Source organism: Tetrao urogallus (genome assembly GCF_951394365.1).
Source record: "Tetrao urogallus genome assembly, chromosome: 2".
Classification (NCBI taxonomy): domain Eukaryota; kingdom Metazoa; phylum Chordata; class Aves; order Galliformes; family Phasianidae; genus Tetrao; species Tetrao urogallus.
Window position 1 is genome coordinate 86,519,690 of NC_136814.1, and position 27,315 is coordinate 86,547,004.

Consider the following 27,315-nt stretch of genomic DNA (forward strand, 5'->3'; position numbering starts at 1 on the left):
CTAGGGTGAGTTTCAGTGAGATAACTAGAAACCTAAGTATTAGGTGACTGATGGTGTATGTTGTCCTCCTAAAGCCTTTCATCTGAGGTATCAGAACAAAATCTAGTGACATGTTTCTAATCTACCTAGTTCATTTTTCCTCCAATTCCTTATATACTTTCCTCCAAATACTCATGTTGCTCAGAAGAGGAAGAATAAAGGGTTCAAATCTTGAGGTACGACACTTTCACAGCAATTCTCTGGCTGATATGCTTATTAGTGTGCTAAGCTCCAGTACAGCGGCCATATACTGATTGCTTTTAGTTAGGAGGAACCATCATGAATTGTTTCTGAGAGCATCCTGACCCCAGCCACAGGCTGCCTCCTTGACGAGTCTGTTTATATACCTCAGCAAAGCTATACCAAACTGTCCCACCTTGGAAAACACTGAGATACTTTTACTTTGAGGAACAGGTCATAAAGAACAATTGTGAAAACCGCGACTGATGGGCTTGAAACTGCACGCTATGGACAGGGTAATGTTTAATCTCTTTTATAACCGAAGGTGTTTTTTTCAGTGCTTCTCTAGTGAAATGCTGCCGAGAATGCTGCTGGTAGGGTAAGGTCAGGTTGGGCATAAGAGAGAAATGCAGGAAGGAAAGAAGGAATGAGAATTACAATGAGTTATTGTAGGTGAGACCAGAAGAAAGCCCTGAGCTCAATTAAACGAAATGAATTTTACTTCTTTTTCTATGTAAGTAAAAGTTCCTCTATAAGTTGGACATACAGTATTATGCATACACGTACATTCATGTATGCCTGCATAAACATCAACACAACCCTTCTCACCTCCTCACTCTTAGGTAACTTTCATTTTTTTCACTTTTCACTTGCTCTCTTCCTCTTCATTTCCTTCCTTCATTAAGTCTACATACAGGCTGTAAGCTTTTCAGAAAGGTTACTGGTTGCTACTTGTTTTCCAAAAGAACCAAACATATATTCATGACAGAAAATCAATTTGTCATTAGCCATTCAGTCGTAGCGTGCACTCATGCATAGCGAAGCTGCTGGAAGCTAATTCTTTTAAACAATGTGATGGAAGTGATTGTCAATAGTTTTTACAAGGCAAACAGTGAGGAGCACAGATTTCTGAAGGATATTCCATGTAAATAGGAAACAAGAAATTAAGGTGGAGGTGGAAGTAGGGAACAAAAAGACTACTGAACCTGACATCATGAGCAAGAAGGGGTTAACAGGAAACAAATACAAGGGTTTGCAGGTAAACATGGGATGCTAACGCTGTAGATCTTACTCTGTTTAATGCTTTATCTTGCTTATTGATACTTATATTTTATCCCAGAATTTTTATATTAAAGTGATGTCAGCCTTGTTCCTTCCTCTTTTGGTCAGGCAGGATGTATGTCCTGTACATAAAACACTGATGCTGCCACATGCAGCCTTGAGACCTCCATTTACAACGTTCTGCTCAACATATCTGATGTCAGTGTTTTTTTAAAAGATACTCTGAATTTTGAAATGAAATATGTTGCTAACAATAGGAGCCAGTGAAAACAAGAACAGAGGAATGAGCTGAGCTTTAAAAGAAACATTTTATTTGGTAAAAAATAAAAGTAATAAATTATTTCAAGACATTTTTGGTTTGTACATACACAGTAAATCCGTAACATAGTTGCTATGTAAACTGGGAACTCCGTCTGAAAAAAAGGATTTACAAATCAAGTATCAATTTTAAATGAGAACAGCACAATCAATTGCTGTCAGTATTGGAACCAACTTGTTAGTATTAAAACCAACTTGATGGAATTCCTTTTCTTTCCCCTCAGAAATTACTCAGAAAAACCTATTTCGAGTTTTATGTGTTTGTAGCACTCCTCATGGTTGTTTTTGCATCCTGTAGATCAGTGTTACTCAGCTTTTTTTTTTTAATTCAATGACTGCAATGTTGAAATACAGCTTTCAGTTTCAAACTGTAAAAATTACATTATGAATGTGCACTTCTATGAATCTTCTGATTTGACTTGCTTCCTTTGCTCTATGTGGAAATATATAGTAAAGACTTTTTGTTTGGCTTTGTTGTACTTTTAATAATCTGAACTCAGTTCCATGTCACTTTTTGAAATCTTTTGGATCACCAGGAGTCCATAGAACCTGCTCTTAGAAAAGTGATCCAGACCCTGTAACCAAGAACAATATTCTCATACTGGCACAAGTGAGATTTTGAAGAAACATGCCAGACATGATATGAAAATACAGTATCAACATGGGTAAAATTAGATATGGCCCAAAGAAAACAATTAAATCATTAAAAAACAATTAAATCACATATATTCAGCAGTTTCCCAAAATGTGTCAGCTAGGATTGCACTGAGATTTTTACACCAATATTTAGCAAAACACATGCAGTCATGGCTGGTGTTGTGTTTTATCCCAGGAGGATTTAAACTATCATAGAATAATAGAATCTTTTGAGTTGTAAAGGAATGTTAAAGGTCATCTAGTCCAACTCAAGCTCAAAGAGTACCGTCTTTAGGTAGGTTTAGGTTACACATAAGGAAAATTTTTTTTACAGTGAGAGTGGTAAGATACTGGAACAAGTTGCCTAATGATGTGGTTGATGCCCCGACCCTGGAGACTTTCAAGGTGAGGCTGGATAAGGCCCTGGGCAACCTGATCTAGCTGTGGTGTCCCTGTTCATTGCAGAGGAGTTGGACTAGATGCACCTCAGAGGTTCCTACCAACTCTAAGGATTCTGTGATTCTATGATTCTGTGAACTCCCCTGCAATGAACAGGGACATCCACAGCTAAATCAGGCTGCTCAGGGCCTGGTCATAGCCTGGTACTAACCTCCTATTTTAAAATTAAGTGGGTGTTTAATGCTTCGCTGGATATGTTTTTCCAGGTATTATTCAATGTCTTGAGAAACTGAGGACAACTAGTCTGCATTTTGAGCAGGCTGATTGCTAAATGAGGCAAGGACAGACAATGTACAACAAACAAGTAAGAGTCCTGCGTTTGAATGCTGAAATAAATGAGTTGCATTCATTTCTCAAACACAATGAAATATTGCTATTGGTGCTAAGTCTTTATAATAATGATACTTGGACTGTCATCAGTTCTCTACTTCTTAGAGACAAGAAGTAGGTTTTTCTCAGCTATATTTATGTATAGAATCAACAGTATCAAAATAAACATGAATGATGAGTCTCTTATCAGAAATGCTTATTTTGTCCACAGAAATCTTTCGTGCTTGTCCATGAAATTTTTAGTTAGCCTAACACATGTGATGGGAGAAAGGTGCATAGTCTTCACAGAATCCATCAGTTTCTTCTGGAGAGATGTTCAGAGATCTTCCAGAAAAAGATATTTTCAAGATGTACAGAAACTTGATTTGGAAGTATAGGACCCAAAATCCTGATTTTCAAAAACAGGACTTATTTTGCTTTAGCGTTGCAAAATATGAAAATACTGACCTGGAGGAGATTGCTAGAAGGCAGAAGTGAGTTAAGCAAAACTTAACAACTCAATGTCATTAAAGCAGAAATCCAAACCACTATCTTTGCCTAAGAGCAATGTAGCTCTATTCTGCACTGTCAAAAGCACGTGGCTTCTTCCATCCCCTTTCTCAAAGCTGTTGCCAGAACATGCAACATTCCTTTGGCACCATATTCAAATGTAAAACAAAGGAGACCTAACTGAAATTCTTCGTTAAGGGTTGGAAACAAAAATGTCATAGTCCACAGAAAGGCACAGAGACATCTGTAAGCACCTGTATGAAATGAAATGGCAAGATGGCATGTGAGCAGTGCAGACTTTTCTCATCACTGGGGTGCTGATGGAGAATGTATTCATGCAACTTAACACAAAACTAGGGAAACAGATTTTATTTACCAATGAACTACTGCAGATTTATGTTGTCCTAATTCTACAGCTTAAATCAAAATAAAGTTTTTTAAAAAACAACAGCAGACCACAAATATTGTACTGTGCAGTACAATATTGATCTGGGGAACAAGTTCTTACTGATTTCTGTTCATCACACTGTTGTACAGTCACTTGTGGTTGTACAGTTTATGTCAGGAAAGAGCAAGGAAAAAAGTGCTACAAATGAAGAAAAGATATTTCTCGTACAGCATAGTGGAGCCATTTAAAATTTTATTTTTACACTATCTTGGCACAGATCTTGGGATTATTTTTCTTATGACTTCTTCTATAAACCACAACATTCCCTTTTATTTTTCAGAAAGCCAAAAAAAAAAAGATCAAACACAGTTTTTTTGTTTTTTTTGTTTTTTCTGAATGGTATTGCTCTTGTATCTATCAATAATAAATTATTTCAAGACATTTTTGGTTTGTATATGTACATACACAGTATATCCATAACACAGTTGCTATGTAATCTGGGAATTCCATCTGAAAAAAAGGATTTACAAATCAAGTATCAATTTTAAATGAGAACAGCACAATCAATTGCTGTCAGTAATGAAACCAACCTGACAAGCTTATGATAAGCTTTCTTTCTGTCAAGGCTTCTAACAAAAAATATTATCCTTGTGAATTAGACAGCAGGAAATTCAATTTGTCTTAATTTTTATTTACACAAAGTTCATATTCATTAGCATGAATAGAGTGCTGTGCAAGCTCATTAGTAAAATAACCAACGTTTTGCAATCTGAGAGGCAGTAAAAACTGTTTACTACAAGGCTGAAGAAATGAAGCAATTCATTCACTGGGTGTTACGATCGTATGCTGAGGTGGTTTATTTACAACACGAATTGAACGTGTGCTGCATGAGGGGTCTGTATTTCCTGAATGAGCTGCCCACGGAGTTCCTGAGGGCCACATTCAGTACTGTGTAACTCTGATCATCTGGATCTAACAGAGTTTTATCTAATGTGAAAATGACACATCATTTTTTTTGTGTGTTTCACAACTCCCAAGCCATTTGGCCACGTGACCATCATGCGTGGCAATACCTATTACTTCAGAGCCTTACAAAACTGGGAGTACACTGGGTGTGTGCAGGGTGTAACAAACCTGCAATGTGCAAAGCACATTCAGGACACATTGAACAAAGTGCATCTCCTTGGGAAGAGCAGAAAGATCAAGACAAACTTGGGGAAAAGGAAGTTTAAATATATAAGCTCTATTCCTCCTTCCAAAAAGACACAGATTTTGCTGATGCAAAGAGCTTATGTATTTTCTTCCATACTTATCTATTTTGTGGAACAGGTGGGATCCTCCACAGACAGGAAGCAAATCAGACACAAACAGCTGAGCACTGCTTCCCCACCTACAACACACAATTCCAGTGGGAACAACAAGGCAGCTGGTCCTTGCATCACTTGCCTTGGAGCTCTACCAAGGGCTCCCTCATCTCTAAAGCTGCAGGCAGGGCATCAAGCTGCTCTCCCACAGTGCCAGTGCCGCATGCTTTCCAAGCAGCATTTTGTCACACCTCTAAAATAGTGGCATCACTACATTATGTGTCTGATCCAACTTTCACTGAGGCCAGTGGTGATCATTTTCATTCAGTTCAGTTAATCTTGGGTCAGGCCTCAATGCATAATCTCTGAGGAGATACATGGAAATGAAAATTTTACTGTGATTATTTTTTTGCATTATTAAGCATATGAGCAGGCTCTTCACTGAAGACACTTAATCTGCTGTGTATAAATACAAAATGGAATTATATATAGGTGACTTGGTAAATTAAAATACTTGCTTTCTCAGGACTCTCTTATAAACAATCCACTCTGGAAAATACAGAAAAAGACTCCTAAGTGTATCAAAATATGTTTCCCACATTCTACTACAAAATGCAAAGAATTGCCACTTCAAAACTACTTGGGGAAGTATGTTGTGCCTATGTTGAAAATATGCATATAATACTAAGGAGATACATCTTGCCTCGGGATCTGGGCCTGAAATTGCTGCTTCTGACAGGATGGCATGAATGCTCATTTGGGAAAGATATGTACTGGGGCATTTTAGCATGGAGTGATCAAGTGGCTGGTGTCCATTTAGAAATTCATAGTCTTTTCCATCCCAAGTAAATCATAGAAAAGGGGTGACTGAAACTTTCAGCAGAGGATTGAGACACAAGGCCCTTAAAAATAAATACCATCCCCACAGTGAAACAGTAATTATTATAATGCATCAACCTAGTAAGTTTGCCTGAGAAACAGTTTGAATGAAATTCAAATGAAATTCTTAGTGATGAGATTTCCATGTACAATCTCCTCTCAGCACCATAGGTAGCACAGACAAATGAACTCAACTGAGCTGGGGCATGAAATGCCTTTTTGATGTTTTTAAAAGACAAAACACAACCTCCGCAATGGGACTCCGGCATGGAATGCTGTAGGACCTTTCAGATCTGAAAGTGAAACGGTCTCCCAAAACATGCTCCTGAAACATGAAAACCCTGTATAAGGTACATAAGCTTTCAGCAATGAAGTTACCCAAATTTCTGTTGCTGAAAATTTACAATATTGCCTAAATCCCCAAAAATGCTGAGTTGCCCAGTGCCTGCTGCAGGTATATTTTTTTCCTAAAAAAGTATTTTTCATGATCCCACTAGAACTTAGTTCTCAGTTGCTGTTCTCAAAACCTGCCTAAGACATATACTGAGAAGAGGCAGGTGTGCTAGCAAGGCAAGGATGTGAATATGCCTTTCCAAAATGCTGACTGCCATAATCAGAGAAATGTCCACTTTATTGTCTTCAGCCCTCTTAATATGTAATTATGTAAAGTGTGGTGGAAGAGCTTTACAGAATTCAAATGAAACAAGACTGTCCCAGAGCATCTTGCAGCTAAATGGTTACAGGTGCTCTCCTAAAAGAAAAATCACCACCAAGGAGGGCCATGAGCCATGTGGATGCTTTGACTATGAGCCGCAGAAGAAGCAGATGCCATGTCCCTGTGTTTTTCTGTATGCACTGATCTGCTATGGGCATTTAATATCAAGAAAGTTCTTATGACTGAGAGACTGAGAGTCTGAATGAACACACAGATACATCCCCTTAGATTGCAACTAGGTGCCTGAATACGTTCACTAATGTTAAACAATTGCTGCTATCACCCTTCATTGATACTTTAGGAGAGGCGTCATATTGCTTGATGTGGTGGCTTTCATCAGTCTCATTCTTAGATATCTAATTGTTCCTGGCCTTCTGACAATCCTCCTGACATAAAGCAACAGGGCATGGAATATTCAAGTATTGCAGTGTCGAGTTTACAACCTCCCTCACATGCCTGGTCTAAGCACTTGCAACCTTACTATCAAAAAAATAGGTTATTAAAGGCAGAGTTGTACATAATCTGGCAACACTTTACACATACTGTTGCATATGAAACTCTAAGACTTACCTGAGAAATGGAAATCCACTTTTTTTTTTCATGGAAACAACAGAAAAATCTAACAAAAAATTATTTTTAGAATACATTACAGAATACTGGCATGTTATACAAAAGTACTTAATTCATTGAAATTTAAACAAGTTGTAAGTTCTTTTGAAGGCACCCTGTTTATAAACTGTTGGGGGTCTTTTTTTGTTACTTTCTTTTTTTCAACATTCATCCTACATTCACATTACTTTAGCCATGTAAACAAGTCTGTAAAAGCTTGGATTAAGGTCACTTTAAGATGTGTGCCAAATAGTTCAGAAAACATCATATTAAACGGAAAATTCAATGAAGATCCATCTGCTGCCTAAACAGCTCAATACGATGGTAGGGGGTAAATTATTACCAAGATGAAATCTATAAGAGGGTTTAAAAATGAGTTTAAAGATAAGTAACGTGCAATGCATTAACATTCTGTGTTTATCATTTGAAAATGTACATAAATGCTGAAAAGATGCAAGCCACTATTCCTAGTGCTATCCTATTTTTAAAGGGAATATCTTTGGAAATGGTATTATTTGAAGTTTAAAAACACTCTCCATATTTCTTTTCCCCCACAGGCAATCTTACAAGATGCTAACACATACTTTCTTCACAAAGAAAACGTATAAAAGTAATCTTACAATATAAACACTATAAACAACTCCCTTGAGATGTTTTCTGGACACAGAATTTCAGTAATGATTGAAGTATAATAATCCTAGGGTAATTATGTAAAAATATGTACATTCATTCAATTGTCCTCGATTCTGAAGAAACCTAAATAAGTTCTACAAAACTAGAAAACTACAAAAAAGTTCATCGGCCTTGTCCAGTTAGGAATGTACAGCTTTGCTATTCTTGCTGTATATCAACAACAGTAGCAGAAGTTTTACTTGTTTTTGTGTAGAAAGTTCCCAAATTTCTGCATGAATCCTCTCAGTTTATTTTCATTAGGCTGAAATGGATGATAAGCAGTTGAGTTGTAGCTGACCAGGTGATTACTTCTGCCATAGTTATTCCCTAAGGTCTTGCTTTTCATATCTGAGAGATGTGAACTGCTATTTAGTGTATTTCCTGCAAGTTGACTAGCATTTTCCATCTTATAGAATGGCTCAAAGCGACTATAAACACGTCTTTCACTGGAACGAGATCTGAGATCCTCTTGATGTTTTGAGCTTGCCAGTTGCGGTGTCACTGAAGTTGCTCTTTGTAGAGCACAAACAGGGGCACTCTCAGGAGCAGCATTTGTGGTAATTTCCTTTACATCTTGATACTGAATCTGTTCCGTATTAAATCTTGGGGTAGATGCATCTCCTGCAGTTTCTATGAACTTAGTTTCAAGAGGGCACAAGACAGGACACTTTTTATTGCTTTCATCAGATGGAGGTTTTTGAGGCTTTGGAGACTTTGGAGACTTTGGAGACTTTGATGGGCTTGAAGTGACATCTTCTTTACTTCTGTTCAAGCTACCTTGTGAATTTGATGTGTTTCTCTTTCTCCTTGGGGAAGAATCTGTCTTATTTTCAGATACCTTTGGTTTTTGATTCTCTTCTTCAGAAACCAAAGTGTCAGAACTACTACACATTCTGTAAAAGGCAGGACTTTTGTTTTTTGACAAGATTTCTTTCTTGTCTGGTGTGAGATTAAGAAGTGACCGCAATTTTTGGGATCCTTTCTTTAGAAAATTTGGGGAATTCTTACTTTCCTTCTTTGATGTACAATCCTTACCAGACTCCTCTTTGATAGCTTCAGCAAGAACAGCCATAGAGATTGCCTTGGTAGCAGTTGGGCTTTTCAGCTCTCCTTTAAGATCCTTTTCCTCCTGTGGTAAATGGTTGGCCATACTATGCAAACTTTTAGAGCTCTTTAGTGTATCTTCTGGAATTTTTGGACTAACCGGCTGCTTAAGCCTATGCCTAGTCAGTGTGCTGTAAACATAACTGGATGTGTGTTTATCAGCATGAGGGTCCAATATAGACTTTGAATTAAACATGGGAAAGCTTCTTCTTTTAAGGATATTGTCATTTTGAAGATTTTTCATGTTTTCTGCATGCTTGTCTGCACAGAGCGTTGTGTAAATATAGGCAGATGGGTCCCCTACTGCATTCGAATTTACAGTAGGCTTTCTGCTTTCTGCCATTTGAATTTTGTGGTTTTTGGGTGCCTCTGATTTAGGTGAGGCATTTGTGCTAAGCTCTTCTGAAGTATTATCTGTTCCATTTTCCAAACTTGGTGCATGATTAGATGTCCCTTTAGGTGTTTCACTTCCTTCTGACCCAATTATAGTTGAATTTGAAGAACTTGCACAGCTGCTTACCTCCTGTTGTTCAGGTAAAGTTGGCTGGAACACTAATGACGATCGTAAGCGAGAGTGGGAGTACAGAGCATGAGCTTTAATATTTTCAGTTGTGTCATAGCCATCGTATCTGTCACCCAAGACTGATCCATTAGACTCTACTGGATAATCAGAATGGTCATTTAAATATGACTTAATTCGCCAGTTACGTAGGAATGATTTTGTTGTGTGTTCGAGTGTTGGCATCCTTTGCTGCAGATGGCGGATTTGATTATCTGTCCCATTAAAAGACCTCCGTACAATTGAATTTCTTTCTGCAAGATTTACTTTTGGTCGTGAAAATTGATCAGCAAAACTTTGTTGGGGTGTATTGTAGTTATTTGCATATCCTCCTCGTAATGAAGATACAATACTAAGGCTACCAGATGGCATTTTCCAAGTATTTGATGGATTATTGGCTCTATTAATAGCTCTGTTGAGCAGTAGGTAAGGCGTCCTTTCCGGCTTCTCCCCAGCATAACTATGTCTCTTCCAGTGCTCATTTTTTTCACTAGGTTGATACTGCTGGATTGGATTTTGCATATTAAAACCTGGATGAAATGGTTGTTTATTAAAAGTTTGATTTCTCAAGCCAAATTTATCTATTTCATTTACTGCAAATCGTCCACGAGTTTTCAAATAAACAGGATCTAACTTGTGAATCTTGTCTTGTCTACCAAAAAGGTTTCTTTGGCTAGAAACTGAAGCTAAGGAAGACACTGAGTGTTGGCATGTGTCATTATCCCAGAGCGTCCTGCGGCTGTTTACCCGCACTAATTCAGGGGCAAATGAACTAGGAACAGAAGAACGGGCATACAGTGTCCTGAACTCTTCATCAAAGGATTCAACCAGCTGTCCTGTTATAACTTGAACCATACTGAGGTTGGTTTTTTCAAAAGACCACATAAAGCTGAAAGAAGAAGAAATGACCATTAGGAACAGTTCTTTTGAACTAATATAAATCACTGGTCCTTGAAAAAAGAAAAATCAAGCAAACATAGATTTAGTAAATAAATAAATTGGGAGTAGGATTCATACAATTTGCTTTTAGAAGATCTAATCTAACACAACTTGAACTCAGTGGAAGACTTCCACTGATTTCGGTGGGAGCAGAAATAGCTACTTAAAAACCCTTACAAACAGCAAATATTGCAAAAAGTATTCTCAAGTGCAGAACACTGGAACACAAATACCTAATTGCGCCGAATTACCTCTACAAAGACTAAGCCAGAATTGACCAGATCCACTCCTGAGTCAGAGAACACTAGGGTATGGCTATGTGTTAAAAAAACTGCATTTGAAATAATACATGAAACAGTTTCCACAGGTCTGAATATACTTTATTCTAAACATCTTCTCAAAAAGATGCACCTCAAAATTGTCAAAAAGATTCATGTTCTAGCATGCACGTGGGATTGAATATTAACTTTTCTATTAATTGCAACGTACAATATCCTGATGAAGTTTTCTTTCTTTCAATTGTGCATAGAAAAGTTGAACCATGCTTAAATATAACTATCTATGCTACTTTGTAGCTACAATATGAAATAAAATACATTAACAACTACACCAAGGATATTTCAATAAGCCTAATAACACGGTGTTGAAAGCATATAATTTGTAGATTACAACAAATAAAAAAAATCTGCCCTATGATCGTAATTTAATGCCAAAAATAAGTGAGAAAAAAAAAAGTTAAATGAAAGCAATAAACTTGTTTTATTTGCATCTCCTGCTTGTGAGGAAAATGGTTTGTTGCATTCATGTAAATAGCTCGCTGGTTTAGTTTTATTTGCTAGTTTTGAATTTTTGGGGGAATAGTGTGATGAGCTTAAACAAAATTATGATACATAATTTTTTTTCTCTTTAATTTTCAAAGAAGTACTTACTGATAACAATATATTTTGCAATATTTGTAAAAAAAAATTAAACTGAGTTCAGAGAGCAAGAATTCAGAAAACATCATTCTTTCCTGCTATAAATCACTGAATTATTTTTCAAAGAAAGCTTAATTTTAACAGAAATTGGTGATTCCCTCCTCTGTCTTAAAGTCATGTAATTTTTCAAAAAGAAATGAGAAAACTGATCACATTCTTACAGACTCTAACAATGTGTGTAGATGTCAAAGCAGGCAGACTCTCTCTGGACTCCCTTATACTGACTCATTTATGAACTGCTGACTTATCTCAGTACCATTTACACATATCAATCTAAATTAGATGCTGCTTGAGTCTCAGAGGAAATAAAGAGACAGATTTTCAAAAGCTTACAGTAGTGGAAATATACAAAAATCAGTAGCTATGTATCTGGCACCCGGGCACTAGGCTGGCAGAAATTAATTCAGTAAGCCAAAAGAGAGAAGTGAACCATGAAGACAAGAAAAATAATCTGTGAGATAAAAACTGTTACTGCTTCAACTTTTTTCCAATTCTGCAAAGCTGTAAGTTCTTCTGTCTTCTGCCTTGCAAGAATATATTAGAATTCAAACAAAAAGTAGAATAATAAAACTTATCCAAATATAAAGAGAGACTATGCCAACTTATCTTGTACAATTCTGAATTTGACCACGATATAATACAGAGTGCATAGAGTAGGTCTATAATTTTAACTTTAGAAGATTACTACAAGGAAAAAGTATCCAAAAGAGCTTACGGAATTTTTTGAAAGCCTTTTCTGGGGTGAATACTAAGCAAGAATAACTCAACATAGAATAAATCAGGATTTTTCTCTTTTTTCATCAAATCTTCAGAAAAAAACAAATGATATATCCATTTAAGCTTCCAATAAGTCTCTATGACAACTTGTCAAATTACAGTAAAGATAATCAAATTTGCCCCTGGAGATTCTTTGAAGAATTTTTAGAAATGGAAAAAAATATTTACTTTGCAGTAAGTGAAGTACTGAGATGACAGGTAATCTACGAGCACCTCAGTGGCAAATCTTACCTGTAAGAACCATATATAACTTTCTTACAGTCAACCAGCAGAAATTTTTGTTCCATTTTTCCATGGAATTTTGCTCCTGTTTTAGAATAGTAATCTTGTCCTTTTACTGTCCGCACTCTCATGTTCTGAAAAACATAATTGAAATACTTTAATTGATTGACTGTATTTGACATTTAGCATCCAGGACTTTGAAAATCAGAGGTACAGTAGAAGAGTTACATTACCGCATACCACTAAGCTCCAAAGGACAGTAAACTTTGATCAAACCTGTCTCTTGGAGGGGCAAAATGGCAAGTCATCCCTTTGTCTTAATGAATGAAGAGATTTCCCAGGCCATGGAAAAATGAATTTCCCCGTTTTCCGTAGAATTCACTCTCAGAAATGAGGTTCTGGCACAAGAAGTCTTTGACAAGAGAAAGAGGTTTTGTATTGAAAATGTATCTTTTCAGCATCTGATTTCCAAACATCTCAGGTAGTCAGAAATATCACTTAAAGCATCACAGAATCACAGAATCACAGAATCACAGAACTGTAGGGGTTGGAAGGGACCTCCTGAGATCATCGAGTCCAACCCCCCTGCCAAAGCAGGTTCCCTACACCAGGTAGCACAGGTAGGCATCCAGGCAGGTCTTGAACATCTCCAGAGAAGGAGACTCCACCACCTCCCTGGGCAGCCTGTTCCAGTGCTCCGTCACCCTCACTGTAAAGAAGTTCTTGCGCATGTTTGTGCGGAACTTCCTATGCTCCAGTTTCTGGCCATTTCCCCTTGTCCTGTCTCCACTCACCACTGAAAACAGTCTGGCCTCGCCATTCTGCCCCCCACACCTTAGATATTTATAGACCTGGATCAGGTCCCCTCTCAGTCTCCTTTTCTCAAGGCTGAACAGACCCAGTTCACTCAGCCTTTCCTCATAGGGGAGATGCTCCAGGCCCTTCACCATCTTCGTGGCCCTCCGCTGGACTCTTTCCAAGAGATCCCTGTCTTTTTTGTACTGGGGAGCCCAGAACTGGACGCAAGCATCAGTATCACTTATTTCAATTGAACAAGAGTGTTTTGTCTATAAGTACAGACATCCCACTTTGTGATGAAGTATTGAATGATACCACCTGAATCCACAATCCCTTGAAGCTGTATCACTAATAATTTTTCTCAATTGAATTTTCAGCATGGAAGCGATTGCATTTCTAAACCCAGAGATGCTATCAGAGCATGAATAGGTAGAACAAACTTCAAAGCAGTTTGAGTTCCAAACCTTATCCATAAGCTTTATGTTTTAGTCGTGCAAACTCAGTAAATTCTCCTGGAGAATTCTTCTGTGATGGAAAATGGAAATGTGGTCACCTTTTCTCCCACACTGTGAACAAAGCTTCCTCAGCAAGCTCCTAGAAATAAAACTATTCTAAACAATATCTTTAGGAGTGTACTAATAATAATTTCAGAAAGTTTTTACATGGATGCAGTAAAATACCAACCAACCAAACGACAACAACAACAACAACAAACCCAACAAACCTGCACATTTATCAGAAATGTTTATTAAGAGGTGTTTATATATAAGAAAAATGAAATTTAGATTTAATGTAAGCTGATCTATAGCATCTACCTCATTTGGCTGTTGGATATGAAGTACTTCAAAAGACAAAATACAGATTAGAATATATCTGTGAATGCCACAATATTTATTGCGGTTTCTATCCTTGCAATATGTGCTTTAGCAACATTAATGTGTGGTGACTTACAAGTATTCCTGTAGGAGCGAAATCCATAATTTAACATTGACAGTAAAAAAGCAATCTATATGATAGTTACATATACTACATATACAGAAATAGTGGATTATAATAGAATTTCTGAAGACAAATGAATAGCTTGTTTCTTGTGACTATTGATTAACTGTAAAGGTTAAATTCTGCCCCAAATTCTGATGTTACAAGTAGAGGCTGAAAATCACAGCAGAAGTGTGTTCTGTGAAGGGTAGGTACAGGAAACTGATTAAATCTATTCATGAAGCAAAATGGATCAGACCATGAACTGTGTAAATTCAGGCTATAGCAGCTTTACAGTATCTATAATAATCTAATGAACTTTCTCTGAACAGAAAAAATTAGGAAAAAATACAGACAATATGACAGACATTTTGAAATAACATGCTTGCTAAATCCCTCTATATTTTCTTGTTTCTATCTTAAAATTTTTACTTAAAAATAGAGAATTAAAAAAAATGAAGAGTTACACATAAAAACTGATGAGTTGGTAAGCTGCAGTTTGACTTTATGGTTCTTTAAATATCTTTAGTTGATTTTTTATTTAGCTTTCTTTTTTCAGGGTATTTGAACAAAAAATACATTTAAAAATGTATTTTTGCCTTACAAATTTGCTGGAAATATAAACTTTATTTTAATTTGTCACATCAAATTGATTAAATAAAAGATTATCTAGCAGTGCTGTAAAACCTAATAGTTACTTGGACTCAGTGAAAATACATGTGGATGCCCAGATTATTTTGAGAAACAGCTAAAAAATGATCAACAATAATAATAATAAGAACCCAGTATGCAGTATGGTTAACATTATTTGTCTCTTTGCACCTCTAACTGCTAATTACCTTTGATTATCTAGCATTGTGCCCTTTGTGTTATCACATTAATTTTAACTTGGTATCTAAAAAAGAAAGTCAATTTTCCTGTTTTGCCAACACTGTTTTTTGCTGAATTTTGAACAAGCCAATTCCAGTGAAGAAAATTATTCTTTCCCCACCAGCTACTTTAGCAGCAAATAGAAGTAATTAAATAATAATTGTAAAAAAAACCTTTTATTTTGTAAGTTAAGTAGTGCATAAATAGTAATTACTTTAAAAAGAAGAAAATAATGGAATTTGCCCCATTTTGAAGATTATCAGGATTGTAAACCTTTATTTAATATACATCAAAATGTGATTAGTTACAGAATCTGCATTAACTTCAATAGTTAAGTATTTAAATTAATTTGATATATCATTTGTGTCAAAATAACAGAAAATACTGATACAATGACATGCTAGTGGAATCTATCAAATCTTTTTGAGATAAGACCCAAAGAGTATTGGGCAGAATATCACTGGAGAATCTGGAATGCTGTAGGCACAAGCAAAGCTAATTGGCTTGCAAGCTACCATACTGTATAAAAATCCCTTTGCCTTAAGTAATCATAAGTTAAAATACATTCTCAAGTAGGCTCTCAATCCTCCAAAAAATTATTATAATTTACATTTCACTGATGGTTTTTTTTTTAAACATCTTAGTGACTGTTTTCTCATCCGGTTTTCCTTTTCTTCTATACTATTGCTTCTGCAGCATTTGTATCCCACTCCCTTAATCCTGCCAACTTTTCTGTGTCTCAGGATGTCACCCAGGAAAAGATGGGAACATAGCACTACAAAGGCATGTGCCAGAGATCATGCTCACTGTTCTCATGTAATACTTCCTCTTCCTCCACAGCTCATCTGGCATCCTTCAAGCCTTCTAATTATCTGCCAAGGATGCATCCTTTGAATAACCTCCAAAAATAAAGAAAATATTTGAGAACATGAAGGAATGCTGTACTCTACTTAAGAGCACTAGCAGTAAATACAAATATACATAACTGAATTGCTAGCCCTACTTTGTATGAAATGCTGGATTTCTCCTTCCTACTTGGTTTCACTGTCACATTATAGCACTCCCATGCTAACTGCACTCAAAAAGGTGTGCCAATGACTACTGCAGAGATGCTGCATCATTGTGGGTAAAGCAGTAATTTATTTATGAATCTTGACAGAAAATCCTGGGCAACTGGAAACAAACAAATCCATACATGAAGAGGGAATCAGGCTAGCCTGGCAGGAGACACTGAAGTTTGTAAGATCAGTCAAATGGTAAGTTTGCCTGGTCCTGGGAACCACTTTTGTCAGTGACTGCTAGTGTATGCATGTGGAAGAACAACTTAATCAAGGACTTGATATTTTAGGAGGTTTATGAAGCCAAAACCAGGATCTTCTCCCCCCTCCAAGAACAGGTTGTAGTGTTGTTTGTGTTTATGATATTTAAAACATTCAATGTTTGGGTCTCTATGCTGCAGTTTAAGGATGGCTATCAGGGTTATTCAAATAAATGACACCCAGATGATGAAGAAAAAACAAGCTCTAGCTTTCTCTTTATGCATAACTACTTTCCTAGGGAGAGCCACATAACCATGAATTAAAATTCAGAAGCATAGTTTCAAATCATATATAATTACTCCGTAAAAATCGTCCAATGCGATAGATAAGTACAATGAATATACTGGTCTCAAACATTTTATTACAGCATTTTTTATTTGTAGAGTCTGTTTTTATCAGTATTCAATTATTTATCCTGTACTTGCTGTCAAGAATAAGCATGAAGAAGGGAACAGATGTCTACCTAATAGTTAGCCTAGCAGCTTTAAAAAAGAAAATAGTCCTATTTCCCATATTTTTCATCCTTACTTATGTTATTTATTATCCTGTGCCTCTGTTCTTACTAAGAGATAGCACCTGCTGTACAAATGCTAAGCAGCTCTCCAGCTAGGTTTTGCTGTAACTTTCAAGCTGATTCAGTGACCACTGAAGTCAAATTCTCAATGACTTCATTGAAGTCTAGTCCTTAGGACAGAATTTTGCTCACTGATACAAAGCTGAGCTATATCTGACCACATCTGACTTAGACTTGAAGTAATAGAAAACTTCTGATGATTCTGATAAAACTCATAAGAAATAACGGACTGCAGTCAGCTTTCACGAACAGTTTCTCCCCTGCGCTTACGCACTTGGGAGTAGATCTCACAAAAGAAAAAAAAACAATTCATAACTGCTTCTACTTTCTCATTTCCCCAGTTCATTAAAAATATTGAGAGGAGTATCACAGTATAAACAGTTCCTGTCAAATTGCTTGCAATATTCTCCTTTAGTAAGATGATTCTTCATTATTTCCAGAGAAGTAAAAATAGGTTTCTGTTCAATATAGAGCCTCTGCCACATGCCACAACTCATATTCAGTTTGGATATTATGAAAAATTTCTTCTCAGAAAGAGTGGCGAGGCACTGGAACAGGCTGCCCAGGGGGGTGGTGGAGTCAGTGTCACTGGAGGTGACATAAGAAATGTGTAGATGTGGCACTGAGGGCCATAGTTAGTAGCCATAGTAGTGGTGGGTCGATGGTTGGACTAGATGATCGCAGAAGACTTTTCCAACTTTAGTGATTCAATGATTTCATGATCTCCTATCAGATAAAAAAAAACGAACTCTGATATCAGCTGAAGAGCTTGGTTGATTTCTTGGGCAATAATCAACATTTTCCACATTCTACAGTGTTTTCATCCAAAACCAAGTTACTCCCTTAAGCATTCTGGTGATATTGAGGATTGTTCTCCCTGATGTCTTTCACAGTGCAAATCTATTTCCTAGTTTGCTGCAGCACTTGTCAGCAGCAGAAATGAACAACAACCTCCAGGAAACAAAAAAAAACAATTAGGTTTTGAAAAATCACCTGAAAAAAGTCAGGCTCTGTATGGGCTTTTCAATATTCTATGCAAAGGAAACGCTGACTGAACAAGTCAGTCTGGTGACAAAGTTAATCAAAACAAGTTTATACAGAGAAGAGAAAGAAAGAGAAATACATCAGCTAATGGGGAAAAAAATTAAGGCAGTCAGGAAACAGAGAAATTAAATTGAAAGTGAGGAAAGATAAATAGGAGCGTACAGAAAGACACTATCTATTTGAGATGAGCCACTGAAGAAGATAAGGTAAATATTAAGTAGAAATCAATCCAAAAGAAGAAATGTTGTACAAGAGACTGGAAAAGCTCCTAGTAAATTCCTGGTTTTATGTTCTTCTGTACAGAATTCACATAACAATCACATAATATATAGTCTTTTTTTTTTTTTTTAGTTATAGCTTTCAAAAAAGACAGAAATATGTCCTGATATGCATTCACACCACAGATGAGGAAAACTGTCTGCATAGACATTTAATGTAGATTTACGAATGAATCCCTTTTTATGTACAAAAGACTGAATTGTAAATCTGAATTCAAAAACATATCCCCTGTCATTTTATTTTTTACTGATTGAAAGGAAGAGAAAAATAACCTGTGAGGGCTTTGATTAAGCCAGAAAAGCTTGAGAGATGCCCCACTTCAGGAGTGCATGGGATGAAGAATATCTGCCATACTCCTGCAACACAGAACCACATCATACCAGAGAATAAAAAGAACAGTGTTCTTGCTGTACCCTGAGGAAAAGAAATATATTTTTACATCTCAGTCCTCTTATTGCTTTCAGTCTATAAAAGAGGAAGTCCAAAAGCAAAAAAAGTTAAATATAGTTTGTTTTTGTGAACATTGAGGCAATAGAAAAAAAGAGAAAGGGAGAAAACCTTTTCAAAGAATTTACTGCTCTTTCATAGTCACCAGCAGTTTCCCTTAATCTTCAAGGAGGGAAATAATTACTGCAAGAGTAGTAAACTTTCATTCTTGTGGCAACAGTCACTGGGAGTAGCACCTGGCTGAGGAGCTTGAATCACAGAATCACAGAAACCCCAAGGTTGGAAAAGACCTACAAGATCATCCAGTCCAACCATCCACCTATCACCAATAGTTCACACTAAACCATATCCCTCAAAACAAAATCCAAATGTTCCTTGAACACTGCCAGGGTCGGTGACTCCACCACCTTCTTGGGCAGCCCATTCCAGTGCCTGACCACTCTCAAAAAAGTAGCATTTCCTAACGTCCAGCCTAAATCTCCCCTGGTGCAGGTAGTTATAGAGAGCAAAGAAGAGCTTTACTACAAGCTAAACTGGAAACCCAGGAAACAACAGGATTACTGGATTAATGTTTAGCTCTTTGGCATATATTTTCATTTGCTGATAAATCTTGAAGCATTCTAAGTAAACTTTCAATGTAAATGTGTTTGTACCATCATTACACAACAGAAGCATATAAAACATAATCCCACTAAAGAGGCCAAATCCAAACCTCTATGACCTGCTAATCCAAACCAAATCCACACCTTTCCAACTCACTAATCCATACCAAATCCATTCTAACATATGCACGAGTTCTTTCAATCACAGTCTATGTAATGTCTATAAAACCACAGTATATCACAGTATATAAATGTCTATAAAACCATTCTAGAAAAAAAACTAACTCATCCCCCAAAAATTAGGCTTTAGAAACAGCTATAGAAATATACTGCACAGAATAAATGTGAAAATGCATACTATGGTATTTTTTAGAGATAGAACTTCAATTGCATGCTCCTAATTTCATTTATACTGGGAGAATAAAATTCACACAATTAAAAAAAAAAAAAGTTAGAAATCTCTATGGTATAGTTAGCCCAAATCATTGGGAAATGGTAGTACCTCAAGTTGCAGCATGTGTAACTATTGGTATATATTGACTTTATGGAGGCAATCACTACTAGTGTCTACAGATAAGCAACATTTCTGACTTTTTCTTTCTAAAAATTGCCATAGCTTTGTGTATTAAGCCAGCAGAGGGCAATCTCACACACAAGGAACAAGTACAGGAGGTGGTGTGGTAATACCTCTGTGTGTCTAAGTCAACACTCCAGAGCAAAAATTGGTGTAGAAGTTCAGACAAGGAAATATCTAGATCTTTGCAGAGGAGCTCTGGCACTGTCCTTGTGTTGTCTTCAGAGCTATCTACAAAAGAGTAAATCTAGAAGTATTTATGAAGCACATGTCAGTTCAGTGTAGCATATGGTTTGCATTCTACTTCCTGTTAAGTTGTGGGGTGGTGCAAGCAATTGAATGAGAAATGTAAACATTAATCCTCTCCTGATTATCTTTCTTACAGGAGAAAACTATATAACTAATTTATAAAAGTAAGCCTTCTCGTATTGCATACTCTCTAAGACATGCTGTTAACAGACATTATTGTAAATATTTTCAAGAAATATTACTAAAATAGAATCCCAGGCTTTTAAAAGCATTTTGAAATACAATCACACTTAAAAAAATAGAGACAAAAAATGAAGTAAACGAAGTATATCATTTATTTTTCCTAATTATTTGCATAAGCTTTATGACTTTATTTGCAGGTTATTTAACATAAAACAAAAAGGTTTTCCAAACCTGGAGTATTCCTAAATATATAACAACAGGAAAATGTTATATAAATAATATGTGAAAAATTATATCATTCTATCAAGTGCATGACACATGAAAAATATAGAAGTTTTTTCTAAAGAGAACGTTAATAGAGAAGGTTCTGTTGAAAGTTTACCTATTTCTACTTCATAGTTAATTTGAAACAGCAGCATTTGATAATCACTTTTAAAATAATTTTAACTTTTCAGTGGGTTGCAAAGGAAAGTCCAAGCAGGAACAGGAACACAGTAAGTCTTACCCTGAGCCTTTGAACTTGGCAGCCTTGTTTCTCCGTCATTTTCAGAAAGTGACCAAAGTTTGACTCATCAAGCAGGAGGTACACTGCAATCCCTCTAGTAGATGCCTCTACAATTTCTCCAAAGATATCCACATCTGTAAACATATCCATAACTATGGCAATGACCTGAGTAAGAAATAAAAAAAAAGACACAAATTATTGTTTTGTACACATATATAACTTTTCACTGAGATTTGCAGTGTACAACTAACACTAATACTATTCATGTACCAGCTCTGATATTTTCCATGTGTTACCACTTAACCTTAAAGCCTTCTCAAGACCACTGAATTTTCTCTTTGAAAAGTCAGACAATTGCTTGTATGACATTCACAACAAGCAGAAGACTCTGGCAAACAGATGAGCTTAGAGATGGGTGAAGGGAAAGTCAGTGGAAGGGGGGGGAGTTAGAAGCAGAGCAATAGTAATACAATGACAAAAAATGGAATCATCACAATATAACTGCATAAGAGAAAGTTCAGATAACACCATTTTTGTACAAGATAGTTGTTTAACCTAATCTAAATTCTGTTCTCCTTTTTCATTATTTTCTCTAAAATAACAGCTTGAGAGTTTGAAGGAGTCAATAAGCACATGATGATCTGGAGCAGTTGATGAGGACTTCAGGATCCATACTGAGTCAGTGCACATGAAGGGAAGAAACTTATTCAGATGGTGACACCTTGGTTCAAGAAGGCTAGAGAGTGCTGCACACCAGCTACTTATGTCCTTCAATCTATGGGAATAATGCAGGTATTTCTGATTTGGAAAAGCAGTGTACTGCTAGTAATATTTTGGAGATGATAGACAACTGACTTACTTACTTGTTAGAGAATTGAAGCATTAGAGGAAATAACATTGGGAGAACAGCTATCTGTGTAATTTTCAAAAATAATATTCTTATCCATTGAAGTCCTCATAAAAAGGACCAGCAAGACTTTACAGGTACAAATTCAAATCAAATGAAGTCTATCAGGGGCATAAGAGCAAGCTTGATAGTGACCTTGCTTTACTAATTTCACTTGTCTTTAAACTTTCTATATATAAACATTAGCAGTGCATTTGTTAAGTTACAACTGCACTTTCCGAAGCATTTATCTTATACACAAAATTTGCTAAAGGATGTTGCACACACCCAAATGAAAGCTACGTCATCTGAATTACCTTTTCAAATCCTACCTGTGTAGAACTAGAAGACTCATTTATGCCAAATATACGGTTAGAACAAAAGAAATAGTAATAAGAGTTGACCAATAAAAGAAAAATGACTATGTCATTAAGAAAGGTAAAAGACAGCTCAACAATACCATTAATCTAGTAAGCACAACAATACCATTAATCTAGTAAGCACAGATGTTGTAAGATTCAATTGCTGGAGGAGAAAGAGCGCCAAATTTGAGTCATATCAACATATGTTCATAAGTTAAAATAAGCAATTTACAAAGATGAGGTAGACTGTGTATAGATTTTCTACAATTTGGTCATAACTCCACATATTTTGATGCAGAAAGAGTCGATCTCAAGAAATGTCAGAATATTCTGTCTTCCAAGAATACTAAAGAATACTAAATTTCCTTTAATTTTCCGATTATACTATTTTTCCTTTAATTTTCCATAATTCCTTGGGTACATTCCCCAGTACATCTGCTACTTAACAGCAGAAGTGCACATTTTGCTTGGGGAAAGTGAAAGCCAGTACAGTATTCAAACTCCCACGTTCTGATTAAGGAGATCATGACTAGGCAGTTACTCCAAGAGATGTATGTATGTTTACTTTAAGGTCTAACATCACATACAGGGTGAGTTTTTTCCTGAATCACTTTTGGAGAAAAGATTTTACTTCTGTTCAACACCTGTTCCTGAAATTGCTGATCTCCACCCTGATACTTACAAGAGGAAGCTAAATGACAGTGAAATCCAGCAAGGAACGGCAAAAATGATAGAATTCAAAATGCAGTGATTACATCAAAAAATTGGCTATTCCACAAATTCTGTTTCTTCTGGGCATAAGTTTAATGTCCTTTGTCAAGAAAATTCTCCAAGGCAGAACACTTGAGTGTCTTACAGTAGACTTCCAGCCATTCTTATAAACTGCCATTTTCTTTCGAAAGCATGTTTGTTTCCTAAAAGGCAGGGGTTTCTGCGAAAGCAAGCATCAATGTTTTTAAAAGGAAATGCAGAAAGGCCATCCAACCATGCAGGGCATACTGAATAGGAGCAGTAGTTTTCAAATGAAAGCTGAAAGCACCAGGATTCTGGGAGAACTTGCCAAACATAAGAAACTCATTGTCACCCTGATCAAAAGTGGCGCTTGGGAATAATTAAACATTTCACACTTTCAGGGCAGAGAGAATACTTGGCAGAGCAGAAACACTGATATCATGCACAGCAAAAGTAGACTATTGCCACTTGATTTGCAATTAGATACAAAAAAAAGCCAAAACATCTCAATAGCAAACTAAAAGTATAGCCAGAGCAGAAAACAATTTTTATACTCTATTTCTTCTCTCCACATTAAGTTTAATTATCTTAGGTTGTTACTACTGATCTTTTCTGCTTATCTTCCAACATTTTTTCAAAGTGGAAATGCTTTTCTAGGTTAAATTGTGGTTTCAATGGCATCCTTGCAGATGAAGAAAATCTACTAAGGACAGTAAGTACAAAATTACCTCTAACACAGATGATAGTTTTATCAACTAAAATAAAGGCACCAGCAGAGCCATACACTATTTTCCTCACCTCTGTCTTGAAAGTACAAATATGGCTTTCAGGGTAAAAGCAGAGTTTCAAACGTTAACATTTTATTAAAAATTAAGTATAGGAAGAAAAATACAATTTTATTAAATAGTATTTTTATGCAAGCATTACAAAGCACTTGGTAAGCTGATGTATTTTACTAAATTCACACAATATCAAGTAAAGTTACATTTCAAAATTTATTATCTCTAAAGTATCAGATCATTTTAATACATAGTTCTTTACATTTTTAATAACTCTTAACTCTATCCAAGTTCAGGAAAGGACTCATTCCTAAATAAGATACTAGTTGCCAGTTTCATGAAAGACAGCTACATGCATACACAGTGCTGGTGAGACCACATCTTGAGTGTTCAGTTTTGGACCCTTCACTAAAAACAGAAAACAGCTGCTGGAGTGTAATCAGAGAAGAGCAACGAAGCTGGTGAAGGGACAAGAAAACAAGACATATGAGGAGTGGCTGAGGGAATTGAGATTGCTTAGTCTGTAGAAGAGGAAGCAGACTTCATCACTCTACAACTACCTGAAAGGAACTAGCAGTGAGGTCTCTTTTCTCAGGTGACAAGTGACAAGAATTGAGGAAATGGCCTCACACTTAAACAAGGGAGGTTTAGATTGGATATCAGAAAGAATTTCCTCATAGAAAGTGTGGTAGGAATTGGAATAGGCTGCTCAGGGAAGTTGTGGAGTCATAATCCTGAAATGCATGAATGTGGTGCTTAGGGACATGGCTTAGTGGTAGACTTGGTAGTGCTAGGTCAATGGTTGGACTTGATCTTAAGGGTCTTTTCCAATCTAAACAATTCTGTGATTCTATAATTTTACTCTTTGAAGTTTAAAAGAAACACTCATAGTTGAAATTTCTTGCAAAACTAAGCAGATTATTGCAAACCAGGAATTAAAGCACACAATAAGATGACACCATGCTGTGTATTATGAGGCTGAAAATAGAGGTTGATGCACAGTTCTGTTGATCTATCATTTATAATGGATAGTCATTACTCCTAGGAGTTGCCAGTTTAGGCCAATTCACATGTCCTGTGTTTACTTAAATTGATCTCACCTTCAGAAACAAACTCTGTCCAAAGGCTTATATAGAAGGAAGCTGCCGAAACTAACCCCAAAAATGCAAATGCGTACATCACTAAACACCTCCTAAGCATGTCCAGAGGGAGGAGCAACCATTTATCTGGTCTGATAATGATAGGACAACAGAGAATAGTTTAAATTAAAAGAAGGGAGATTTAGATTAGATGTTAGGAGAAAATTTTTACTCAGATTGTGGTGAGATGCTGGAACAGGATGTCCCATCCCTGGAGGGGTTCAAGGCTAAGTCGGATGGGGCCCTGAGCTGCCTGATCTAGTGGTTGGCAAACCTGTACACAGCATTGGGTTGGAGCTGGATGGTCTTTCAAATCCCTTCCAACCTAATCTATTTTATGATTCTATGATACAGTTCTAGCACTACCAGAATCAGGGATGGAGGATTTGCCCCGTGAAAAGTGCCTGAATGAGCTGGGCTTGTTCAATCTAAAGCAAAGGCTGTTTTACTGACAACTTCATTATCCCAGTATCTCTACTCCTTTCAGAAGAACTAATTGCCATTCTTTGAGAAATGTCTTGCAGAGTGTGTCGTTTAACACTTTCTTTCCTGTAAACAGTAAAAAGAGGAATCCTCTACTGCTGCTGCTTCCTTAGGTCAGGCTTTACTGGAGACACCTACCATGATATCAATAACCTATTAAGGAATAATGCTATAGACCTACCTACGCTGCAGGAGTATTGATTTCTTGTAACCTAAGAGAGGCTTACTCCAGGCATCCTATGTCGAAAATCCATATTGCTGTGCTGTGCTTTTGAACACACCTCTGTTACTTATCTGAGGCCAGAAGAACCTTTTTTTTTATTTTAGCGAAAAATGTTGACTGTATTTTGTCAGCCTTCTCCCTGGTACTCCAGTTGAATTTTTTTATGGTTGTAAGTTTCAGAGAGAATCTCCTTGTGGCACAGGCTTGGTGCTGCTTGAATATGGTCTTTCTGAGAGAGTAGGCAAGCAACAACCTTTGCAAAATATTGCAGAAAGAAGATACAGTTTTTCATGTGTCGCTGCTAGGAACAAGAGACAAGCAGCAAACGGACTGGGTGGATTTCAGGTACCATAAAAAAAAAAAAAAAAAAAAAAAAAAAAAAAAGAGAAAAATACTGTAACCAATACAGACAGCCTTCCCAGTAGTTTTGGGAGTTACAAATTATCATGGTCTATTTTGGGAGTTACAAATTATCATGGTTTCCAATTACATTATGCTGTGTTTTTACACTTGGGGGTCCAGAACACAGATTGAGGTTATGCTTGCTGTAATTCACATTAGCTGTATGCAGTCAATCACCTGATATCCATAATTTCGGGCACTGTTTCTCAACACCAGAGTGCTTCTAAGATGTTCATTAAATTCATATTAATTTTCAAAATTAAACTTATCTCTGAAATAGTTTGCAAAAGGACATCCTTCCCTTGCAAAAATATACTTTCAAACCATTGTGAATTGCATCTGATTATCTGGGCAGGCTGAACTGCTGAGGTCTCACACAGCAAATGTAGCAGATCAGAAGTCTTGAGATTAAGTCTCAAAGTATAGTATAATGAGGGAAGCTCTCCTTTGTAAACAAAAAGGGAGATACAATCACATAAACACTAATCAAACATCTGAGTATGACCTATTCTCCTACAATTACCATGACAGTGTAATGGAGCAAATGCTCAGTGATTTACATAATTTCTATGAAGTTAATGTCACTACTTGCGACATTATCATCATGTCTGATTTATCTAACTTGGCTCTGCAGCCAGGGAGCAATAGACCATACTCATGCCATGTACTCTCAAATATACTTCAATTATTACATTCTTTAAATGCAATTTAATGAACTGTATGGTGAAGACTGGCACTCCACAGATGGCTGTACTACCTCAGAACAAGCCCTCTCAGCCATCACCATCCTCTTCGCCTCCTGCTGCTCCAAAACATTTGTGTCATCAATTCTGAAGATGTACAAAGTACACAGCTAAGTACTCAGTGTGTCTTCTGATGACCAAGCCATTGCTGATTGTCATGTGCCATCAGCATACCACAAGTATTTTAAAGAGAAAGCTAAGTTTAAATGGAATAAAAATTAATTTCAATATGTCCATAACCACAAAAACTTTTCTCTGTGAAAGGTAGTTAGGTTTGCTTAGCATGAAGGAAAACTTGTAAGAAGAAAAAGAGCTGGAAAAGAACTACTGTTTGGAAAAGAAAACTAAAAGCTAACAAGTCTCCTGCAATACAATATAGAAAACTGATGGAAACTATTCTCCAAAAATTATGAACACAGGGATAAAGCATTATATCGAAACTTTAACTCAGTTTAATGGCCCCATGGCAAGGCCTAATCTGTTCTG

The 27,315-nt window shown here is 36.5% G+C and overlaps 1 protein-coding gene across 1 annotated transcript in view; it reads right to left on the reverse strand.

Moving 5' to 3' along the window:
- Positions 1–8,276: 8,276 nt before the first annotated feature.
- The window catches only part of FAM83B (family with sequence similarity 83 member B), a gene marked incomplete at both ends in the record, with an annotated part of 43,462 nt that continues 24,423 nt past the window's right edge, over positions 8,277–27,315 (reverse strand). Inside the window, 3 exons of the mRNA XM_079550816.1 lie at positions 8,277–10,632; positions 12,668–12,792; positions 21,081–21,245. Coding sequence (XP_079406942.1) covers positions 8,277–10,632; positions 12,668–12,792; positions 21,081–21,245 — 2,646 coding nt within the window. The remainder of the gene's footprint in view (positions 10,633–12,667; positions 12,793–21,080; positions 21,246–27,315) is intronic.